The sequence below is a fragment of the Lineus longissimus genome, chromosome 12, assembly GCF_910592395.1.
Source record: "Lineus longissimus chromosome 12, tnLinLong1.2, whole genome shotgun sequence".
In the NCBI taxonomy this organism is placed as follows: Eukaryota; Metazoa; Nemertea; class Pilidiophora; order Heteronemertea; family Lineidae; genus Lineus; species Lineus longissimus.
Window position 1 is genome coordinate 8339112 of NC_088319.1, and position 19146 is coordinate 8358257.

At 41.8% G+C, this 19146-nt stretch overlaps 1 protein-coding gene across 3 annotated transcripts in view; it reads left to right on the forward strand.

Moving 5' to 3' along the window:
* Positions 1-19146, forward strand: part of LOC135496656 (tRNA (cytidine(32)/guanosine(34)-2'-O)-methyltransferase-like) — a 187700-nt gene that overhangs the window by 58921 nt on the left and 109633 nt on the right. For all 3 annotated transcript variants that reach the window (XM_064786094.1, XM_064786093.1, XM_064786095.1), the window contains one exon: positions 2544-2622. In XM_064786094.1, the coding sequence (XP_064642164.1) occupies positions 2544-2622 (79 nt within the window). The remainder of the gene's footprint in view (positions 1-2543; positions 2623-19146) is intronic.

Sequence of the window (19146 nt, forward strand, 5' to 3'; positions counted from 1 at the left end):
GAGAGAGAGGAGCTGAGCAACCCTTCTTCAACACTTTCTTTTTCACTGTAATACTTCACGCAAATAGATTGAATAAAGAAAACATTATGTGGCTGTTGGTTTACAAAAAGTTAAGTTTTTACTTTTTTTGTATCAACCATGTACCCTCTTGGGCTGAGTCCTTGACTGGACCATGTTCACTGGACTATTTTGTCACAACCTACTCCTCCAAGGACTAAATGTAAAGGTCCAGACGGTTACTGGTTGTCCCAAGGTTGTACCATGTGTCTGCTGGGCTTGTTTGTTTCAACCTACGCTTCAAAGGAATTGATACAAAGGTCCAGACTACATTTACTAGTTGTCCTAGGTTGTGACCATGCATCTAATATACCCTTTAGTTGTTGATTTAGCGATAAGTCCAGTTTTCTACCATTGGCATTGAGTTGGTTTATTATAGTGGCTTGTTTTGAGAATGCAGCATCAATGTTCGCTATATTTGAGATAAGGCGCTTAACCTTATGCGATGTGCTTCCAATATATGGGATGCTGACCATGAGTGGGGCTCGCGCTTTAGGGGGCACAGTGTTCTCAGTGTTCTGTTCATGTGGGTCATCCTTCATAGGAGAAATGTGCAGGCCCCTCCCCATCAGATTAGCCAATCATCAGAAAGACAACAACACCTGTTTAACTTTTGGGCGCACTTGCATCTGCACTAACTACTTCATCAAATGAGGGCGAATGAGGGGTTTGTGTGCAGGGCAGGAAAAGCGAACATTGAACCCCTGATATCCTCAGGATGATGTATAAGAGGATCGTTTTCGATTAAATTTTTATGGTAGGTTCTCCTAGCAAGGATATCACATATCGTACCGGTTTTTTGACCTGACCTACTTTTCAAGGTCACAGAGGTCAAACGGCTAAATTGGCCATTAGAGTGGACTAATGGCACTGAAGCTAACAACATAAACTTGATACCCCTAGGTCAGACAACCTCCAACAATGAATTTGGGTCCAATATGATTCTCAACAAAGCCGCCAGGGGGCCAAAACTGAAAAGGGAAAAACTCCAATATCTCTTATTAAGGACTTGTATTCGCTAATATATTGATGGAAAGTACCACAAGCAAGGCTACATCACATGTCTGATGAGTTTTTGATTTGATGTACTTTTCAAAGTCACAGAGGTCAAATGACGTAAATTGGTGGTCTGAGTGTTATAATGGCACGTTCATAATCACTAAAGCTAAAAACTTGAAACTTGCTACACATGACCCATGATTTGCTGCTTGGCCAGCAGGGGGTCAAATCTGAAAACCTTAAAAATGCGATTATTACTTTACCACTTGCCTGATTGCCACCAATCTCATATCTTGTTTACATCTAACTACCATATACATTATCATATGTCACATGGGATTTAATTTGACCTACTTTTTAAGGTCACAGAGGTTTAATGGCATAAAATTTCCATTAGTGTGAAAAAATATTGCAACAGCCCAGAAAGTCAGGATATTTCCTATTCTCTGCCACCTTAAAAACCAGACTGGCTCACCTTAAGCATTACCTAATGACTTTTGAATGTTGTGCACAGCAATTTAAAGATTTTGATAAAATATCACGAAAAAATCCCAATAAAAGATATCATAAAAAAAGACACTTGTACACTTGACAACAACCAGGGAACACTGGTAGAAACATCCTGCTAAATAAAGTTTAGAAAAAGTAACCAAAATAATAATGTTATTTCTAATAAAAAAAGACGTTTTTGATACTTCAAATAATTGGTCCCAAAATGATGTCACATCGCCCTATGGATAATAATAAGAATTCCCAAAGAAAGAAATTCGGAAAATCTCACTTCCGCTTCGTGGTATTACAAAATTTTGAAAGATTCAAAATTTGGACAAAATTTTTATGATATATCAGGCTCTCAAAAACTAAACAAAATGACTCCAGCTTATTATCGCGTTTGTTCTCCAAGGGGAGTTCATAATTTGAAAAATTATTTGGAGAGGTGCCAGATGATATATTCACGATAACTCATGATATTTTCAAAATGAAAGGAGTTTTTAAGAATTTTTTTGGCTGGATCTCTTAGGAGTGATCATAGAATAGTATGACGTTAGTTTGCGATCAATTATTTGATGAATGAGACAGTTGGGTTTGTCATGATATTTTCAAATTGTAATATTTTCCTGATATCTTCAAGTTATTAAGGTAAGACTGAGGTGAGCCTGTCAAAGCAAAGAAAAGAACAGAATGTTGCATAGAAGAGAGAAATGTCCTTTATGGGGTGTTCTAATATTTTTTCACACTACTGTATATACTATAGCATGTTTCTCAACCAGCATGAAATCTTAACTACCAAATATCTATACGGTGAGCACAATGGCCCCTGGCCTTTTCTCTTAAGTTCTTTTTTGACAGGTCATTCACAAAAATCATGAAAATATATGATTCTTGAGAAAATTTCAACGTCTTCTGGTAGTTTGCTCTCTGCTTCTGGTGCTGCCTACATTTCACACCCTTGAGTTAATCTTGTTTTTATCTGTGTGTCATTGTAGGTATCCACGGCCCATCAGATTATTGATCATTTTGATGGCAACCAGGCTGACCTTGTTGTCTGTGACGGCGCCCCTGATGGTATGTATTATCATTCTCTGCACTGCTAATATTCTGCAGGCTTCATAAATAGAGAGGAGGTATTGTGACCATTTGTGTTAAAATGTTTACAACTTTTGCACGTTCATTGACATACCCTCACAAGTATGCCTTGCTCAATTTCACCTTGACATTTTCTGTATTGTCACTGTCTCTCTACCTCTTTGACCAAAACTCTTGGCCAATTTTGTCTCTCCTCAAAGAAGATTGGCCCATCCATGGTTAGGAATGTTGACATAATTGACCTTTCAATGCATCAGCTTGGTGACAACTCCTATTTTCATCTTTTATATCGGTGTGGGGGCTGGATGGTGTCTTGATTTTGGTTCCTCTGTGCGAACGCCTGATAACTAACTAAAATATGCTTCCACAGAAACCTCTTTAAGAGGTATTCCCAATTGACAAAAGTATCCCCCCAGTCGGAATTCCCTGCCACGTGCCACCTATTACCTGACCTCCCGCATATAGTCCAATTGAGTAACTGGTGTTAACCTTGGAAGAGCCGACGACTCAGAAAAGGGAGTGCACCCGTAGACTGGAAGAGCCGTCAGCACCGTCATTGTGTGGAAATTATAATATATTATTATGGGATGTACCACGTTTTTGACAAACTCGTTTAGTTGTGGTGCTGTTGATTGATCCCATGAAGTTTGTACGGCCAAAAGTTTGTACTTTATCTGCCGATTGGTAGGTGAGTCATCAGGTGAGTGCAATTGCTTACTAACTTTTCACTGACCATGTTTATGAGGGCGTTGGAAACTTCAGAAACTTGGCAGGCTGCTGCATGACTGAGCAAGTCTTGGCCGCGTGCAATATGCTGACAAATAATACATCAATACATTGGAAGTCGAATGCGCGTATATCATCCTGCAGTTATGAATAAATGTGAAATTGGATTTATCCCGAAATCGATTGTGTATGTATTGTATGAAGGCATGCACTCGGCGTGATTCACTAATTCATCACCTATTTTCAGACAATTTCAATTGTATAAAATTCGCATATTTTTTCGGAAATAAACTATTTCATCACTCTTTACCAACTCATAAACATTCAACTATATGATTTCTTCCTCACTAAAAGTATACGGTGGACGATAGAGGTCCTTCTCTTTGACTATAACGACGACGGAACAGCGACTTCTTCTTACTTTCTTATTTAATTAACGAATTGCAGCCATGTTTTTACAACACGTTTCTCGGTGCAGTTTTCTGACAGCGGGGGCCGTCGACTTCGATTCCGCCCTGGCCGTGACCCGGCCGAAGACAATCATAAATGGAAACCCTCCTAACCATTCTCCCTTCCCTGTTACTAGTACCTCTGTAACGGCAACATTGATTTCTCCAATGATTTACCTCCCAAAATGACAGTCTAATATTAAGATAACAATTGAAACTGTTAAGTCCCAAAAAACATCCAACCCCAAGCAAGGTATACAAGATGCAAAAATAAATTTCAAGCCATTTGGCAACTTAAATCACTATTGACTGGTTTTGTTCATCTTGGCACTCTATTGCAACGCCATCTTTACGATGCACCATAAAGTACAACTGAAAAGGCTCCCAGGATCAAACAGCTTCCAAGGATTTATAAACCATACTCTTCCAAACGATTCTTGTACCAAAAACTATACCAAAGGTAAACACCTTATCTTCCAAATTCTACCTTTTAGTAGATTAACCCTTTGAGTCTGTTTGGAACCACATGGAGCATTTTCACTAGAAATGCAGTCTCTCACTGTCACTTGTGATATTGTCCTCCAACTGGCAGTTTTGTATGCTTGCCAAGCATAGTGTTAGTCCACTCGAGTCCCAACTGAGAAGATTTCTCTCTAGAATTGTCCAAATTTTCTCTATAACACACACACGTTTTGTGCATTGGAAAATTGTCTGTCACCTGGCTGTGCAAGGTTGGGGTTTTGAAGAAAGGAGCAGAGCGATTGACCTGCAGCTCTAACTGCCTAAAGATTCACACTATACAGGGTGACACTAAACTATAGCTCCAACGAAAACTCATTCGAAACCCAATTTATGCACAGTGGGTGGGAACATCCCTCCAAAACACCACATTTTTGAAGCACTTAAGCTATTTCTCCTGTGAATTCCTCGAATGAATTCAGAGTCCTTGATCTCGAATCTCCAAGTGTAAGACTAACTTCACTTCTATAACATAGACTCTGGCTTTGAGCAAGACTAAGGATGCTTTTGGGCTCCTTATCATTCGCATTAAACTGGAGGACAACTGTTACCAGAGTTAGCAACAGAAGAAATGGCAATTTATCCACATTTGTTGTAAACCCAGCGTCAGTTTTAACCGAAACAGCTACCTCAATCTCTCAAAAAGTTTTGTATCCTTCCTGAATTTTGATTCCACTGGCTATAGTCCGGACAGGCACCTAGAGCTATCACATCTGAACTAATGATTTGTACCAAAGTTTACCACCAAAACCATACTTTTCAGCTCTTGGCTAGTAATTCACTAGACTTCCCAACAAAACTTCCAAAGACACGACCTTTGCCTAAGTGTTCCCATTTCACTTATTCAAAATGCACTAGCTCTAGGATTCTGCCATTAATCACGTTTTTAGGGCTAAATCACTATTCGTCACATCCATTTGAATTAATCACTGCGATTTGAGTCTACTTCCTTCCACGATTAGTTCATCTGCAGCGGACAAATACGTGTGACGTTCCGGACCATGGTTTTTTCACCGATCTGTACCTTGACCACTCGAACATGATCGTCCTTTCCTGGGTAGACCTCAGTATTCCGACCAAGGGGCCAGTGCCCCCTGGGAGCGGCAGGGTCGGCGACAAGAACGACATCCCCGACTTTCAATTCTTGCCTGACGTCTCTCCATTTCTGGTGCTGATGTAACATTGAAAGCCACTCTTTGATCCAGCGCTTCCATACGTGCTTCAACAGCTCTTGAACTTTACACCAACGTTTTCTAGGGTTGAACTTGGTGTTGTCTAATAGTTCTGGGGCAAACTGTCCTCCACAGGAACCATGCAGAAAGTGGTTAGGTGTCGATGGTGGTTCATCACGGTCATCTGTTACGTCAGGGGCCTAGAGTTTAACATTACTTCAGCCCCGGTAAATGCAGTGTCGCTCTTCATCTGCTTTCTCCAATATGGCATAGATCGCCGGCTTTGCACTTTTAACGAGTGATTCGTGCACGGCTCCGAAGTGTGGTGAGAGTGGTGGATTGAACGTCCACCGAATCCCACGGATTGCAGTCGCTCTCTTGATCTTCTCTTGGTCCCATTCAGCAATGAGGTCAGACAGCTCTCGGGATGCACCTTTAAAATTGCTTCCATTATCAGACTTCATCTCCATGGGTAATCCCCGGCGATTTATGAAGCGGTTCAACGTGTTCAGGAAACTCTCAGTGTCCAAGGCATAGGACATTTCAAGATGAACCGCCCTGGTTGCATGGCATGTAAACAAACACAGGTAGCGTTTGTGATCCGACCTCGCTTGTTATTGGTTTGGAAGGGACCTGCATAATCTACCGATGTAATAGAAAATTCTCTGATTGGCTGGGTGATTCTTGACGCTGGCAAGGGAGCCATGACTTGATTGGTGACTCTGGCCTTCTTTAACTCTCTGAGGGAAAAATTTTTTTAGGATAGATTTTAGTCAAAATACCCCAACGAATATGATTGACATGATTGTGGGCTTAATAGGAGAGATAGAGTATAGGTGTAATGGAATTATTTTAGGGGTAGTGAACTGCCTTTCAGGTGGGACCTAAGTAAGTTTCATAATATTGATTTTGTTGCCATGGTAACAGTTGAAATTCTCCAGAAAGTCTTAAATTTCCACAACAATGTTATGTATTCCCAACATAATAGTCTTTACACAGTTTCCCTGGTCAGACACACCAAAAATATCATAAAAAATGAATTTAGTAGGTAATTTTGATCAAGAATGGTGAATTTGAGGAACATTTCTCTTGGAACAAGGTTGATATGGCAAACCTTTGGGACAGTAGGCCGACCCATTAGGTCACTATACTATAGCACAGGGTAAATACTGATGCAGACATACCAAAACCACATACATTATGTGTGATGATATGAACTAACTTTGACACAAAGAACACTTCTTGTGTGAAACAAGATTTAGGGCAGTGAACTCCCTTTCAACTAGTCCAAGAATACTTGTCATATTTTCACCCCGTTGCCATGGAAACGCACAGAAACTGAAGAATACCACGAAAATTGCAAGAACCTTTCAGTTTTCTGACTTCTGAACACTTTCTTCGGGCAGATACACCAAATTTTACATCATGACTGGATTCTGGAGGCAATACTCATCAAGGATGGTGAATCTGGCAACAAAATAAGGGGAAATGAGGTTCTTCCAAAACGATCTTCCATAATAAATCAATTATGAACGAAAAATGACAGAAAGAAAATCACAAAACAAACATAAAATGCGAAATGGAAAATGTTCAATAAGCGTATACTTTTCTAGCAGACGATAGAATGCGACACCTAGCGGAATTTTCGTACACCAAAAGATCCGGTTGTCTGCTGACTTCAGAACGCCGCAGGAAGTTTGAAATGCTTAAAAGGGGTGAAAAAAACAGCATTTTTCGGGGGTTTAAAAGGGGTTTAAAAGGGTGGTCGCTGGCGACCGCCCTGTCCTTCAGAGAGTTAACTCGCAGAGGTTGTACTTTCCCTCACAGTCCCGGATTACTTCTCTCCCGCAGACAATCCAGTATCTTGCTGATAAGGCAGACATCGTCGTGTTGGTCCCGCCAACATGCAGTCCCTTTCTGTGATAGGACTGGACAATCAGGCGGGTAACAGGATGCTTTCTTGGGAGAAGGATGGGATATCTGGTGTCAAACGCTAGGTGCTCAGCATATCTTAATCTCCCATCACAACGAATCAAACCATCATCATCGAGTTTTGGGTTGAGACTGGCAATCGTGCTAGCTTTGGGAAACTCCCTTCCATTTTTCAACGCCGAACGTTCACCCGCAAATGACTCCTGCTGGGCAAAGCCAATAAGTTTTATCTCAGCTGCATCCATCTCTTCCACTGACAGCTCTCCTTGTCTCCTTGGCTGAGGATGTGCAGTTCATCATGAATCGAGTAACCCATGCAGTGACTCTCTTCAATTTCAACCAGCTGGAATATCTGGAGGGGTTGAGGCGAGTTTCTGCTAACTTTGACGTCTCCAATAGCTGTTCTTCTCCAATGGCAAGGAATCCGAGCTCTCCTGTCTTCATCTCCTCTAAAACTTCGCTACTCTCCATGATCTTTTCTTCGGGCCATTCAGATTTTTCCTTTCTCAGGAATTCCGGCCCTTCCCACCATAGCTTACTCTCGGACAACACTGCTGCATGGACTCCTCTCGATGGCACATCTGCAGGATTATCTTTTGTCGATACATACTTCCACTGGCTGGGATTGGTCAACGACTGTTTCTCTCCGACACGATTGGCGATAAATGGGCGCATCTTTCGACTTGGACGTCTAATCCACCAAAGAACCTTCATACTGTCACTCCAAAAGGTGAAGTCCTCGATCGGAGTATGAAGTGCAACTGAGACGGATTGACTAAGATGGAGTGTAAGGACAGCTGCCTTTATTTCAAGTCTTGGGATGCTCGTGGTGAATAATGGTGCAACCTTGGTTTTTGAGACTAGTAATCTGCTGACTACGGCTCCACTCTCGTATGTAGTGCGGGCATACAGTGCACTCACGTACGCATCTTTAGAAGCATCACCAAATGCGTGGATTTCCAACTTGACCAGTTTCTCATCAATCTGGATACATCGGGGTACTTTCACAGCTCTGAGGCCAGCGATCTCTTGCAGCCATTGCTTCACCTTTCTCTGTAAGTCCTCAGGAAGATCATCATCCCAATCTGCTCCACTGGCCCAGGCCTCTTGAAGTAGCATCTTGCCTCTGACTAGATAGGCCGACAGGAAACCATGAGGGTCGAAGATAGTAGCGATTTTCCTCAGCAATGTCCTCTTGGTAAACTTCAGATCGTCCTCGACTGGAGCAACTCTTAACTGGAATACATCTTCTTCTGCTGACCAAAGGACGCCCAAAGTTTTCACTGCAGGAAGTTCTCTCTCATCTAGATTGATCTCAGACGCTCTGTCCTTTGGCGGGATGATGGACAACACCTCGGGACTGTTAGATAGCCATTTCCTTGGATACATGGCAGCCCCTCCAAATATGACTCCTAGTTCCTGGAAAAGTTGCTTTCCATCCTCTATCGTATCTACGGAATCCATAGTATCGTCCATGTATGTTGACTTTAGAATGGACTCTGGCCCAATCTGGTAGGTCTGTTGCTGTTGGCGAGCATGCTCCTGTACGACTAGCTGTGCTAAGAATGGTGATGAGTTAACACAAAATACAACGCGCTGAACTCATAAATCTCAGGATCTTTGGACTGGTCGAGATCCCTCCAAAGAAATCTGTGGCAGGGCTTGTCCTCTGGATTCAGTGCGATTTGAAGGTACATCTCTTTGACATCACATACAAGAGCAACAGGTCTTTTTCTGAAACGAAGCAGGATATCAAACAGCTCCTTTTGAAGTTTGGGTCCCTGGTTTATCTTGGAGTTGAGAGAAATGCCATCAACCTTCGAGGAGGCATCAAAACTGATCCTGACTTTCGTGGTTGACTTGTCAAGACGGACGATCGGAAAATGTGGCAGGAAACAGGACTTATGGACATCGATCTCGCTGCCATCCAACTTCTTGATGTAACCTTTCTGTAGATAATCTTGAATGACTCCCTGGTATGCCTCTCCGAGTCCCATCTCAACCAGTTTCCGTTCTGTGCTCCTCAGCCTTCGTTCAGCCATTCCTCGGCTGGAGGGCATCTCTGGAGGGTGCCCTCCCTTCCATGGGGTATCCACCTGGTACCGGCCTTCTGTTACTATCAATGACCGGCGGGTATCTTCGTAGACCCTTTTTTCCTCGGGTACTATCACCATCTTGTCGTTCGTGACTTTATCTATCTCCCAAAAGCGACGTAGCATGGTATCAGCATCTTGTGTGAAGAAGGAGAAGCTTGTTGATTCCTGGCTTGATCTCATCCCTGAGGAGATTGGACCCACACATGTCCAGCCTAATGGCGTTAGGCGAGCTATCGGTTCTCCCTCGCGACCTCTGACCTCCTTCAAACTGATGTGTAGTTCTGTGTAATCAGCCCCGATCAACAGATCAACCTTGTTCTTGGCACCAATGCTAGGAAACTTGATGTTCTCAAGGTGAGTAAATCTCTTTTTAACCCTGTTCCATTCTACCGCTCTGAAACTCCCAGTGATGTCTTTTACTGTCTTCGCTGTGACATCCTTCCAGGACGTTCCATCGGCATTTCCCAATTCAAATGACACCGGCATGGTTTCAAAAGTCTTGATCTGGCCATTCAAAACGTTCACATTCATCTTTGCCAATTTTCCCTGCAGACCCAATTCTCCTGCTATGTCGGAACTGATGTATGTAGACGGCGAGGCATCATCTAGCAGTGCGTTGATCCTCAGACTCCGATGACCACTCTTGATTATCACAGGAACTGTCCGCAAACTTATGGCTTCTGATGATTCTGAACTCAGTGTCACACAGTGGGTACGTTCTTCTTTCACTTCTGGTGTTGAATCCTTTTTATCAACTGCGACCTCCGGCTTGTGCTTCTCATCAAGGACTTTCTCCTTCTTTGTCCCATCTTTTGGATTGCTGCCTCTGGTCTTGGCAAATGGCTGTTTCTTGTCACCCTTCTCTCTGCATGTAAGAAGCGATTATGTGACTCTCGACATCCGTTGAGTCCACAAACTCTGGACCTGGAGCAATCAGATCCCCGATGTTGACTGCCGAGACACCTGTAGCACAATCTCTTTTCTCTTGCAAGGCTCCACGTATATCAACTGGCATGGCTTTAAACTCAGAGCAAGCCCAGATTCCATGCTGCTTCCCACAGCAACTGCAGTTCTGTGAATCCGATTGACCTGAACCTAATGGCTTAGATGTACTGGTACTAGTGTCTGTGAACAGGCTTGTGGTTGAGTGCTCCCTTTTTCTGGGGAAGGTCTGTGTCTTCTTTTATCTCTGCTCTTCGGCGATCCCTTTCACCATCTCATGAGCTACCGCTCGCAACTCAGCTTCTTCCATCACCCATACTCTCAGCTGGTCCACTGATCCTACAAAGTGATTCTTTGTCAGCCATCGGTGGTAGTCTAAAACCATTGTCTCCGGCATCTTCCTCACTAAAGCATTGTACAACAGTTTACTATCTAGGTCTGACAACAGGCCAACCTCTCTCAGATTGACCACAGCGATATCTAGCAGATCAGCGAATTTCTCTGTATCCTGCTCCAAATGAGTTTCTCTCAGCCGCGGGAACCCTTCGATCTTTTCTAAGATGAGACCAACTTGTTGACGTTTCCCACCGTATTTTCGATCCAAACGAGCCTTGGCCACGTCATAAGCCGCAGCAGAGTGTCCCAAGTCCGCTATGACTTCAGGTGGCTGTTTACCAAGATACTGCCGCAGCTGTAGAAGCTTGTACTCATCAGACACAGGTGCATTGTCAACACAAGCAACGAATGCCGCCTTCCAATTTTCATATCGATTTTTATCCCCGTCGAAGGTTGGAATGGAGACTCTTTTTAACTGTCGCCATATGTCCTTCTCAACCTGGCTGGGATTCTGTCGGCCAGTAGATGACTGCTGATTCCACTGTGCTCCTATGGCTCCCGCTCCACTGCTAACATGGCTACGACCAAAGTTAGCCATCTCCTGTTCAGTACTACCAAGCCCTGGGGCTCCTCTTTCAGCTCCACTACAATGGTGGTTAAACTCTGCCTGTCCAACTCCATGGACATGATTCTCTGGCCACCACAATGGTTGGACCGGCGAAGGACCAGGATGGAATGACACAGCCCTGGGATTCAGCGCCATTGGTGTGCTCTCTGCCTCTGGTGTCCCCCCCAAGAATACCAGTAGGTGTACAATCAACTGCTAGTGGTTGCTGTCTATCAACTGCCGGTTGCTGTCTACTATCAACTGCAGATTGCTGTCTACTATCAACTGCCGGTTGCCGTCTGCTATCAACTGCCGGTTGCCATCTGCTATCGACTGCCGGTTACCGTCTACGATCCACTCTCGGTGGTTGCGATCTACGATTATCGGTTGGCGATTGCTGCCGGCCTGATCGATGCTGTCTATGACCAGCTGTCAACGACTGTTCACTAGAATTTGCCCCTCCACCTTGGACTTGGTCTATTTCACTGCACTCACTATGCTCACTCATCAATGTTCTTTCAATTACTTCGATTTCCTGTCGCAATTGAGTCTCTGCTTTTGATATGTCTAATTCTAATTGACTTCTTATCAATTTGTCCGTTACCTCTTTCTCCAGTTCTGCCAGATGAGCTCCGAGGGCTCGACTCGTCGCCCTCGTAGTGAAAACTGGCTCGTTCTGATTCTCAATATGGTCACCTGGGCGGCGTGCTTGAAATCGTTTTCCGCCAATTTCGAGGAGAACCATTTGTCCGATCAAATTCATTTTTGGTATGTACGTTGGGGGTGACTAGAGGAAGGTTCCTTTCGAAAACCGGCTCGTTCTGATATGGTCACCAGGGCAACGTGCTTGAAATCGGATTCCGTCAATTTCGAGGAGAACGGCTTGGAGGATGGAATCAATTTTGAGTGGGTGTAGGCCTTATGCAGTTTTGTAAGGGGAAGGTTCCTTTCGAAAATCAGCGCGATTCGAAATTCAATATGGCCACCACGCTCACATCCTCAAAATAGGTTTCCACAATTTTAATTTCCATATGCAAACTAGCCACTGCACTAAGCCAACCTCACCATTATCTCACCTTCAGCCTTAATAGGCTGAGGGGTTTTGCTTGCTTTGCGATGCTATTTTTGGCTTTCTGTCTCGTTAAATTTGCTCAGTCATTGAGTCGAAGTGAAAGATCAAAACACACATGAACGCCATGAATATTTTATTCCAAAACGGTGTTGCAAGAAATTCTTTCCAATCATCAGAATGAAATAATCGTAATACTTCACAATTATCTATTACACATATATCAAAATGTAACAGCTACAGGAGAATGACTTTAAAATCCAGACAAAAATTTGTTATAAGAATAGTCTCTTTGTATTTATAAACATCATCGACGTAATCAAAACAAACCTGAACGCTAGATGAACAAACATGGCGGACCGCTTCACAAGAAGTTGACGTTTTCTCATGTTTCTTGTCAAAATAACAATGATGTTGTAGAGCTTTGATAGTGACACTGGTCACACTGGTCAAATTTGGAAAGCACATCTGCTTTGACACTTGTACTTTACCAGGTTAATTTCCCATTCCCTAACCAAAGGTCCCAGGGAGCGAAATGATTATGATTTGGAGAAAAACAAGGAGCAGTACACAAAGAATAGCGACGAAGTAGTCTGCTGCTATGCGAGGTATTTTCAACGTACAATAAAACTGCCATTCTAGTCGATGCTGATACGTAAAATCGCGTCGAGCTGTATGCATGAACTGGGCCTACATTATTTACCATGCATTACACCATACATTACACCCTCGATACCGGTACATGAACAAATGTAATGCACTGCAACATCTGTGCAGGGAGGTAAAGTATGCGTTGCAAGCCATGTGTCCAAACTCTACCAAGGTGAACTTTAGTAAATAAGGGTGAACTTGTTCAAATTTTACTTTTATGAGTTCTTTTATGATTTAGGCCTAGGCCAATTTTATTTTATCCCCCCCTCCAGTTCACTAGTTTTTCACAGAAGTTTTGATCTGTTTTGTACATTTATGTTTTACTGTACCACCAACATCAACAGCGAGCCATACAGTGTTGTATATCCTCTCACGGTTTCGTGTATCAGCACTCATTGTTTTTGTGACATAATCGGGAATGTCAATAATAAATGTCACCAGGGTTATCTGTGAGTGGACAGGCTTATCTTATTTTGATGGTGCTATTTGCTAAGTGCTATTTTTTCTCATGTTTACAGGATGATGCAGTCTATTATCTACAAGTCTTTCCGGTGGTCTCCACAGGCAAAGTGGTGTTGCTGTGCATGCTGTGGAACTGGTGACACGAAACCAAACAACCAGTCAGCCATGAGATTGACAGGATCGGGAAAGAAGACGCTGTATCTAAGCTGATTTGTCCTTCACGTTTTTGTCTTGTTTTACTGTATTATACAAGTTGAATGAAGAAGCCTTGAAATGCATCTCTGAATCTCTGAAAAATGCATCTCTGAATTTTTATTTATTATAATAATAAAAAATAAAGCTTGTCTATTAAACCTAAACTCTTGAACATGCAACCTTTAACCCTCATAGTGTCATGCTCGACCTTAGGTCGAGTTAAAATTCCTACCCCTTTACTGATGCGCTCGACCCTGGGTCGAGAGAGGGTAATGCCTCAGAAAATGAATTATCCACGGCACAATTGGAGTCCGTTATGTTTACTTTATGTGCCAGTGAAGCCAGCAAAGTGGTGTTGCTGTGCATGCTGTGGAACTGGTGACACGAAACCAAACAACCAGTCAGCCATGAGATTGACGGGATCGGGAAAGAAGACGCTGTATCTAAGCTGATTTGTCCTTCACGTTTTTGTCTTATTTTACTGTATTATACAAGTTAAAATTCCTACCCCTTTACTGTCGCGCTCGACCCTGGGTCGAGAGAGGGTAATGCCTCAGAAAATGAATTATCCACGGCACAATTGGAGCCCGTTATGTTTACTTTATCTGCCAGTGTAAAAGATGGCGCTGCGTCTGATAATTTGATACCAGGAAACCAAATGGTGTCTACATGAAAATTTCCCGCAACTTACAACTGAAAGTCGAGCAAGTTTTCAGAAGAGGTCTGGCAAGGCGTATGGTGATGTAAGAGACGTCATCATGCCTCATGTCACAATCAAGTAAGAGACCACATTGTCGCCAGAATGTTATGAGAGAAGAACATGTCACAATCAAGAGACTGCATTGTAGCCTTGTGTCACCAGAACTAATCTAAACTAAAGATAATGAAGGAGAGATTTGACCTTCTGCCCTACTATAGCCAAAGTAGTCGTGTTTGGTATCGAACTAAATGTAATGAACAGTAGGTTTGTGCTAACCCATTTTCATTACCAACTGACTTACTTGGGGACGGTTAAAGCGTAAGGTGTCATCAGTGATTGCTATCTAACTGAAAGTGTTTATGAGTAGGTTTACCCTGATCTACTTTTATGACCTACTAAACAACTTAAACACCATTAGAGGAAGGCAGTTGCGTTAATGGTAACAAACTAAAGGTATTGAAAGAGCAGTTTTGCACTGACCTGCTTAAACACAGTTGGAGCAAAGGCACTGAAGGTATTGAAGAGTGGATGTGACAAAAGAACCTCTCAACTACTTCATTCACTGCAGTTCAAATAAAACCTTTACAACTGTCATCCACCTTATGGGCCAAATTCATAAAGGGTGTTTATGTGTTAGACGTGTGTAACTTCTCTCTAATTAGTTTCAGGGCCTATTCATATTCTGTGACGATTTACATTAAGGACCTGAATCTGTCTATTCAGTAGTTAAACACTGTTTTAAGCTAAACGCCCTTGATGAATTTGTCTAAGCTTAATTCCATCTAGTCTGTCCTTATCTCCCTATCTACCATAAACCTACATTCTGGTTCATGCATACTACTTGTTCCATTCATCTCATTACTTGCTATTCAATTCTGCCGGCGTAACTATTCAGGCCGCCAGGCCTTTAGTATTTTATACCTGTCATAACTTCAAGATGGGTAGTTCAAATCCAGGTCAAATATGCTAATACGATCTTAGTTCATTAAAATTCAACTTTGGTCAAATGGTGTTGCTTTTTTCGTTTCACCCTGTTTAATTCGTGATCTTGTGTTTTTCCCTATCAGTTCTAATCTTACCACTTACTCAGGTTAGGAGAGTAACTAAATCGACCTGCCATTGGTGTGTCATCAATGAACTACACACCCGTTCAAGTTTTTACTCGAGTAAATTGCGTTTGATCACCATATAAATGGAGGTTTTTGAAAAAAATGGACACACTTCTGTCAAGCATTCTGAACTTCACCAGGTCATTTTGAGTGCTCATGTGATGTATAAGAGTAAGAACGTTTCTGATGATGAACTGGCACCAACAGGTAACCTGATATGCGTCGACTCTGATTACACTCGTGCAGTTGATCACCGGAGAAGAAACAGAAATTGGTTTGAAGCGCGGTGACCTGCTCAATTCGCCGAACTGAAGTGACTCTTTCAAAACGCCGCTCAAACAACTGGAAATAAAAACCTTATGAGCCCATTAGCTGTAAAATGAAAGATATTAAACTCACCTGTAGTCATTCTGCATTTGAATGAGACCATGGTCAATGGCTATTCATTTTTGGAGTGCACAAGGAATGCACAAATTCAGGAGATGAAGACTGCAGAAACATGACAGAATTTTCAGTTGCCATTTTTGTTCTGCGCAGTGCGCATGCGTTTCGAGGTTTGGCTTTCCCCAGTTTCAACGGTCCGGCGCTAATTTGCCTTGAGAGGTGCTAAATTCAAATGTTATCCCAATCTCTGTACATTATATACCCCTAGGTGACTCTAACTCATATATTATAAAGGGGGTGTTTGCTGGGGGAACTAGCTGGTTGACGAGTTCAATTATAACTTTAGCATAAAATCCGTTTCGATGCTATATTTCATATATACTGGTATTTACAACAGTCACTACACAATGGTCAACACGTATTCACAGATAGGAGCGTCCTAAATCTGGATGTGCCCAGGTTGGAATCCAAACACTGAATGGCTAAACCTACTAAAATACTATGCCAAGAAAACTTTGGCTTGACAACATAAATTCCCAAATACAAGATGATAAAACAAAGGCCTAAGCTGTTACAAACACAGTCACAGATTACAGAGGGAGTTGTCTTCATAGCAGTTACCCCAGAATAAAGGGTGCCTCTAATACCAGGAAGTGGTTGTCACCAAAGTGATAAGCAAACTTAGATAAAAACAATGGCTGGCAAATAGAACTATTGTAAAGATATGAAATCCTAATGAATGAGTTGGTACATGTATGAAAACTAAGGAGAAATGGAAAATCTAACTTAAATTGAGATAAATAATAAAACTTAATTTTGGAATGCAAAAGCCACCATAAAAGACTCCTCTTGTTTCAAATAATTTGCTCCGCAAATTCACGTACAAAGGTATAAATTTCCAGGGCTTGGGCACAATGTGCATTATTAGCCCTGGAGTACAAACAATATATTTACAAATGATAATGGACCAGATAAGGAAGTATAAAATAATAACAAGTAAAGAGGTAGGAAGAATAAAATTTTGTAATTTTGAGATGCAGCGCTGCAAGCCCTTTCAATGGTCGGCAAAGTAATTTACCACAGCAAAAATAAATTTGGCAACTCTTTCAACCACTTTCTTGTTAGTAGCTGTTGAAAGGGAACTGTGACCATACAAAAGGGCTTGCAGGCGCTCATCTATGTGGTGAAAATTGACAAAAGAAAAGTTGGTCAGCCAACCCAGGTCATTGAACAGTGAGACACGAAGATCTAGAAGTGGAGGGCAGTCGAGAAATATATGTTTTGTGGATTGATTCTTAAAACCACAGGTGCAGGATGGGCTTTGTACATTAGTAAAATTATGACTAAACAGGTGTGATTTAAAGATCAAATCACACCTGGTTCTATTTAGATATAGTTCTTCATACCGGGTTAAATCTAATTTAGTGGAGACAAGCGGGTCTTTTGGCCCTTTCCGAAGTAATCTAAGATTATATTTAAATGAATTAGGCGATAAACATTGCTTGACATTAGTTGGTATAGTGTCCCATAGACAAATAGAACTTAGAACAGTGGAATTGGAGAATCCCTGGGATACATTCTGAGGAAGACGATATGGTCTAGGTTGCCTAAGTCTAGCATCTATAACCTGATTACGATATGAGTTAAAAATTTTACAAACATATGACGGGACAGAATGATTTTCTACATCGTACGTTAAAATTACTTTCTTTTCAACTCGACGGGAATCAAGTGTCATCCAGCCAAGCCTTTTATACAGTTTCATATGATTTGTTCCATGTAGACAGCCACTAACTATTATGGCAGCCCGATAATTGATCTGATCAAGTTTAGCTAATAAAATCTGGCTAGCAGAGGCAAAAATGATTGAACAAAATTCAAGATGAGGCAGGATAAAAGACATGTACATTTTTTCAAGATGTTTTGATCGGACTGATGATTTTAACAATTTCATCGGGTTTAGCATAGCATTACATTTGACAATTAGATCAGTAAGATGTTCACTGAAGTTAAGACATTCGTCAAGGATTAAGCCGAGATGTTTATGAGAAGAGCCCCTATGAATCATGTCCTGATTCAAGTGAAGCTGACCATGATTCCTAGCTGCTCTACGCGGCGAGTGAAAGACTACTTCCTTACTCTTGGATGCCTTAAACTCCAATTTCCACAATTTAGACCATTCTGACAGCCGGTCAAGGTCTTCTTGAATCAGGTTTGTTGACAAATCAGAATTGTCATTACAGTGAACAGGAAAAAACAAGGAACTATCATTGGCATACAAATAGAGAAGACAATTTTGTACCACATCACTGAGATCATTGATATAAACAAGGAACAGAAGCGGTCCTAAAATTGACCCTTGAGGTACACCACAATTGATAAAGTCCGGTCTAGACTTCTCAGAATAGCTATTATTGACACGTACACGAATACTTCTACCTAATAGGTATGACTTCATAAGAGAAAATAAATTACCCCTAATTCCATGGGCTTGGAGTTTCTTAAGTAGGAGATAGTGAGGAACTGCATCAAAGGCACCGGCAGTGTCAAGAAAAACACCCCTAGTCTCCATGTTAGACTCCCTAGATAGTATCGTGTGTTATATCAACAAGTTGCTTCTGGGTATCGTGCCCAGGAAGGAACCCAGACTGACGTTCAAACAGAACCTCATTTAAGTGTAGATGTTCAAGCATACTGTTATAAATCAACCGTTCGAACACCTTCGATATGGAGTTTAACAAGGTAACAGGTCTGTAATTACAAGAAGATGATTTAGAACCCTTGTTTTTGAAAATTGGTACAACAATACCAGATTTCCACAAGTCAGGAAAAACACCGTTTTTGAGAAATTTATTTAACAGTTTAGTTAGGGGTACATCAAGAGAATTTGAAACCATTTTAAGCATACGATTTGTCAAGCCGTCCTCACCACATTGTTTAGAAACGTCTAGATCCAATAACAATTTATTTACTAGTTCTTTTGAAATATTAACCTTATCAAGGACTGAGTCACACCTGGGAGCAAACTGTGGTATTACTGACTCATCAAAATCATGGTGGAACTTACCAATAAACTGATTTAAAAACACATTACATTTGAGCTTTTCAGTGTCAAAAACCTGATCACCATTCACAATAGAAGGGACACCAGTGC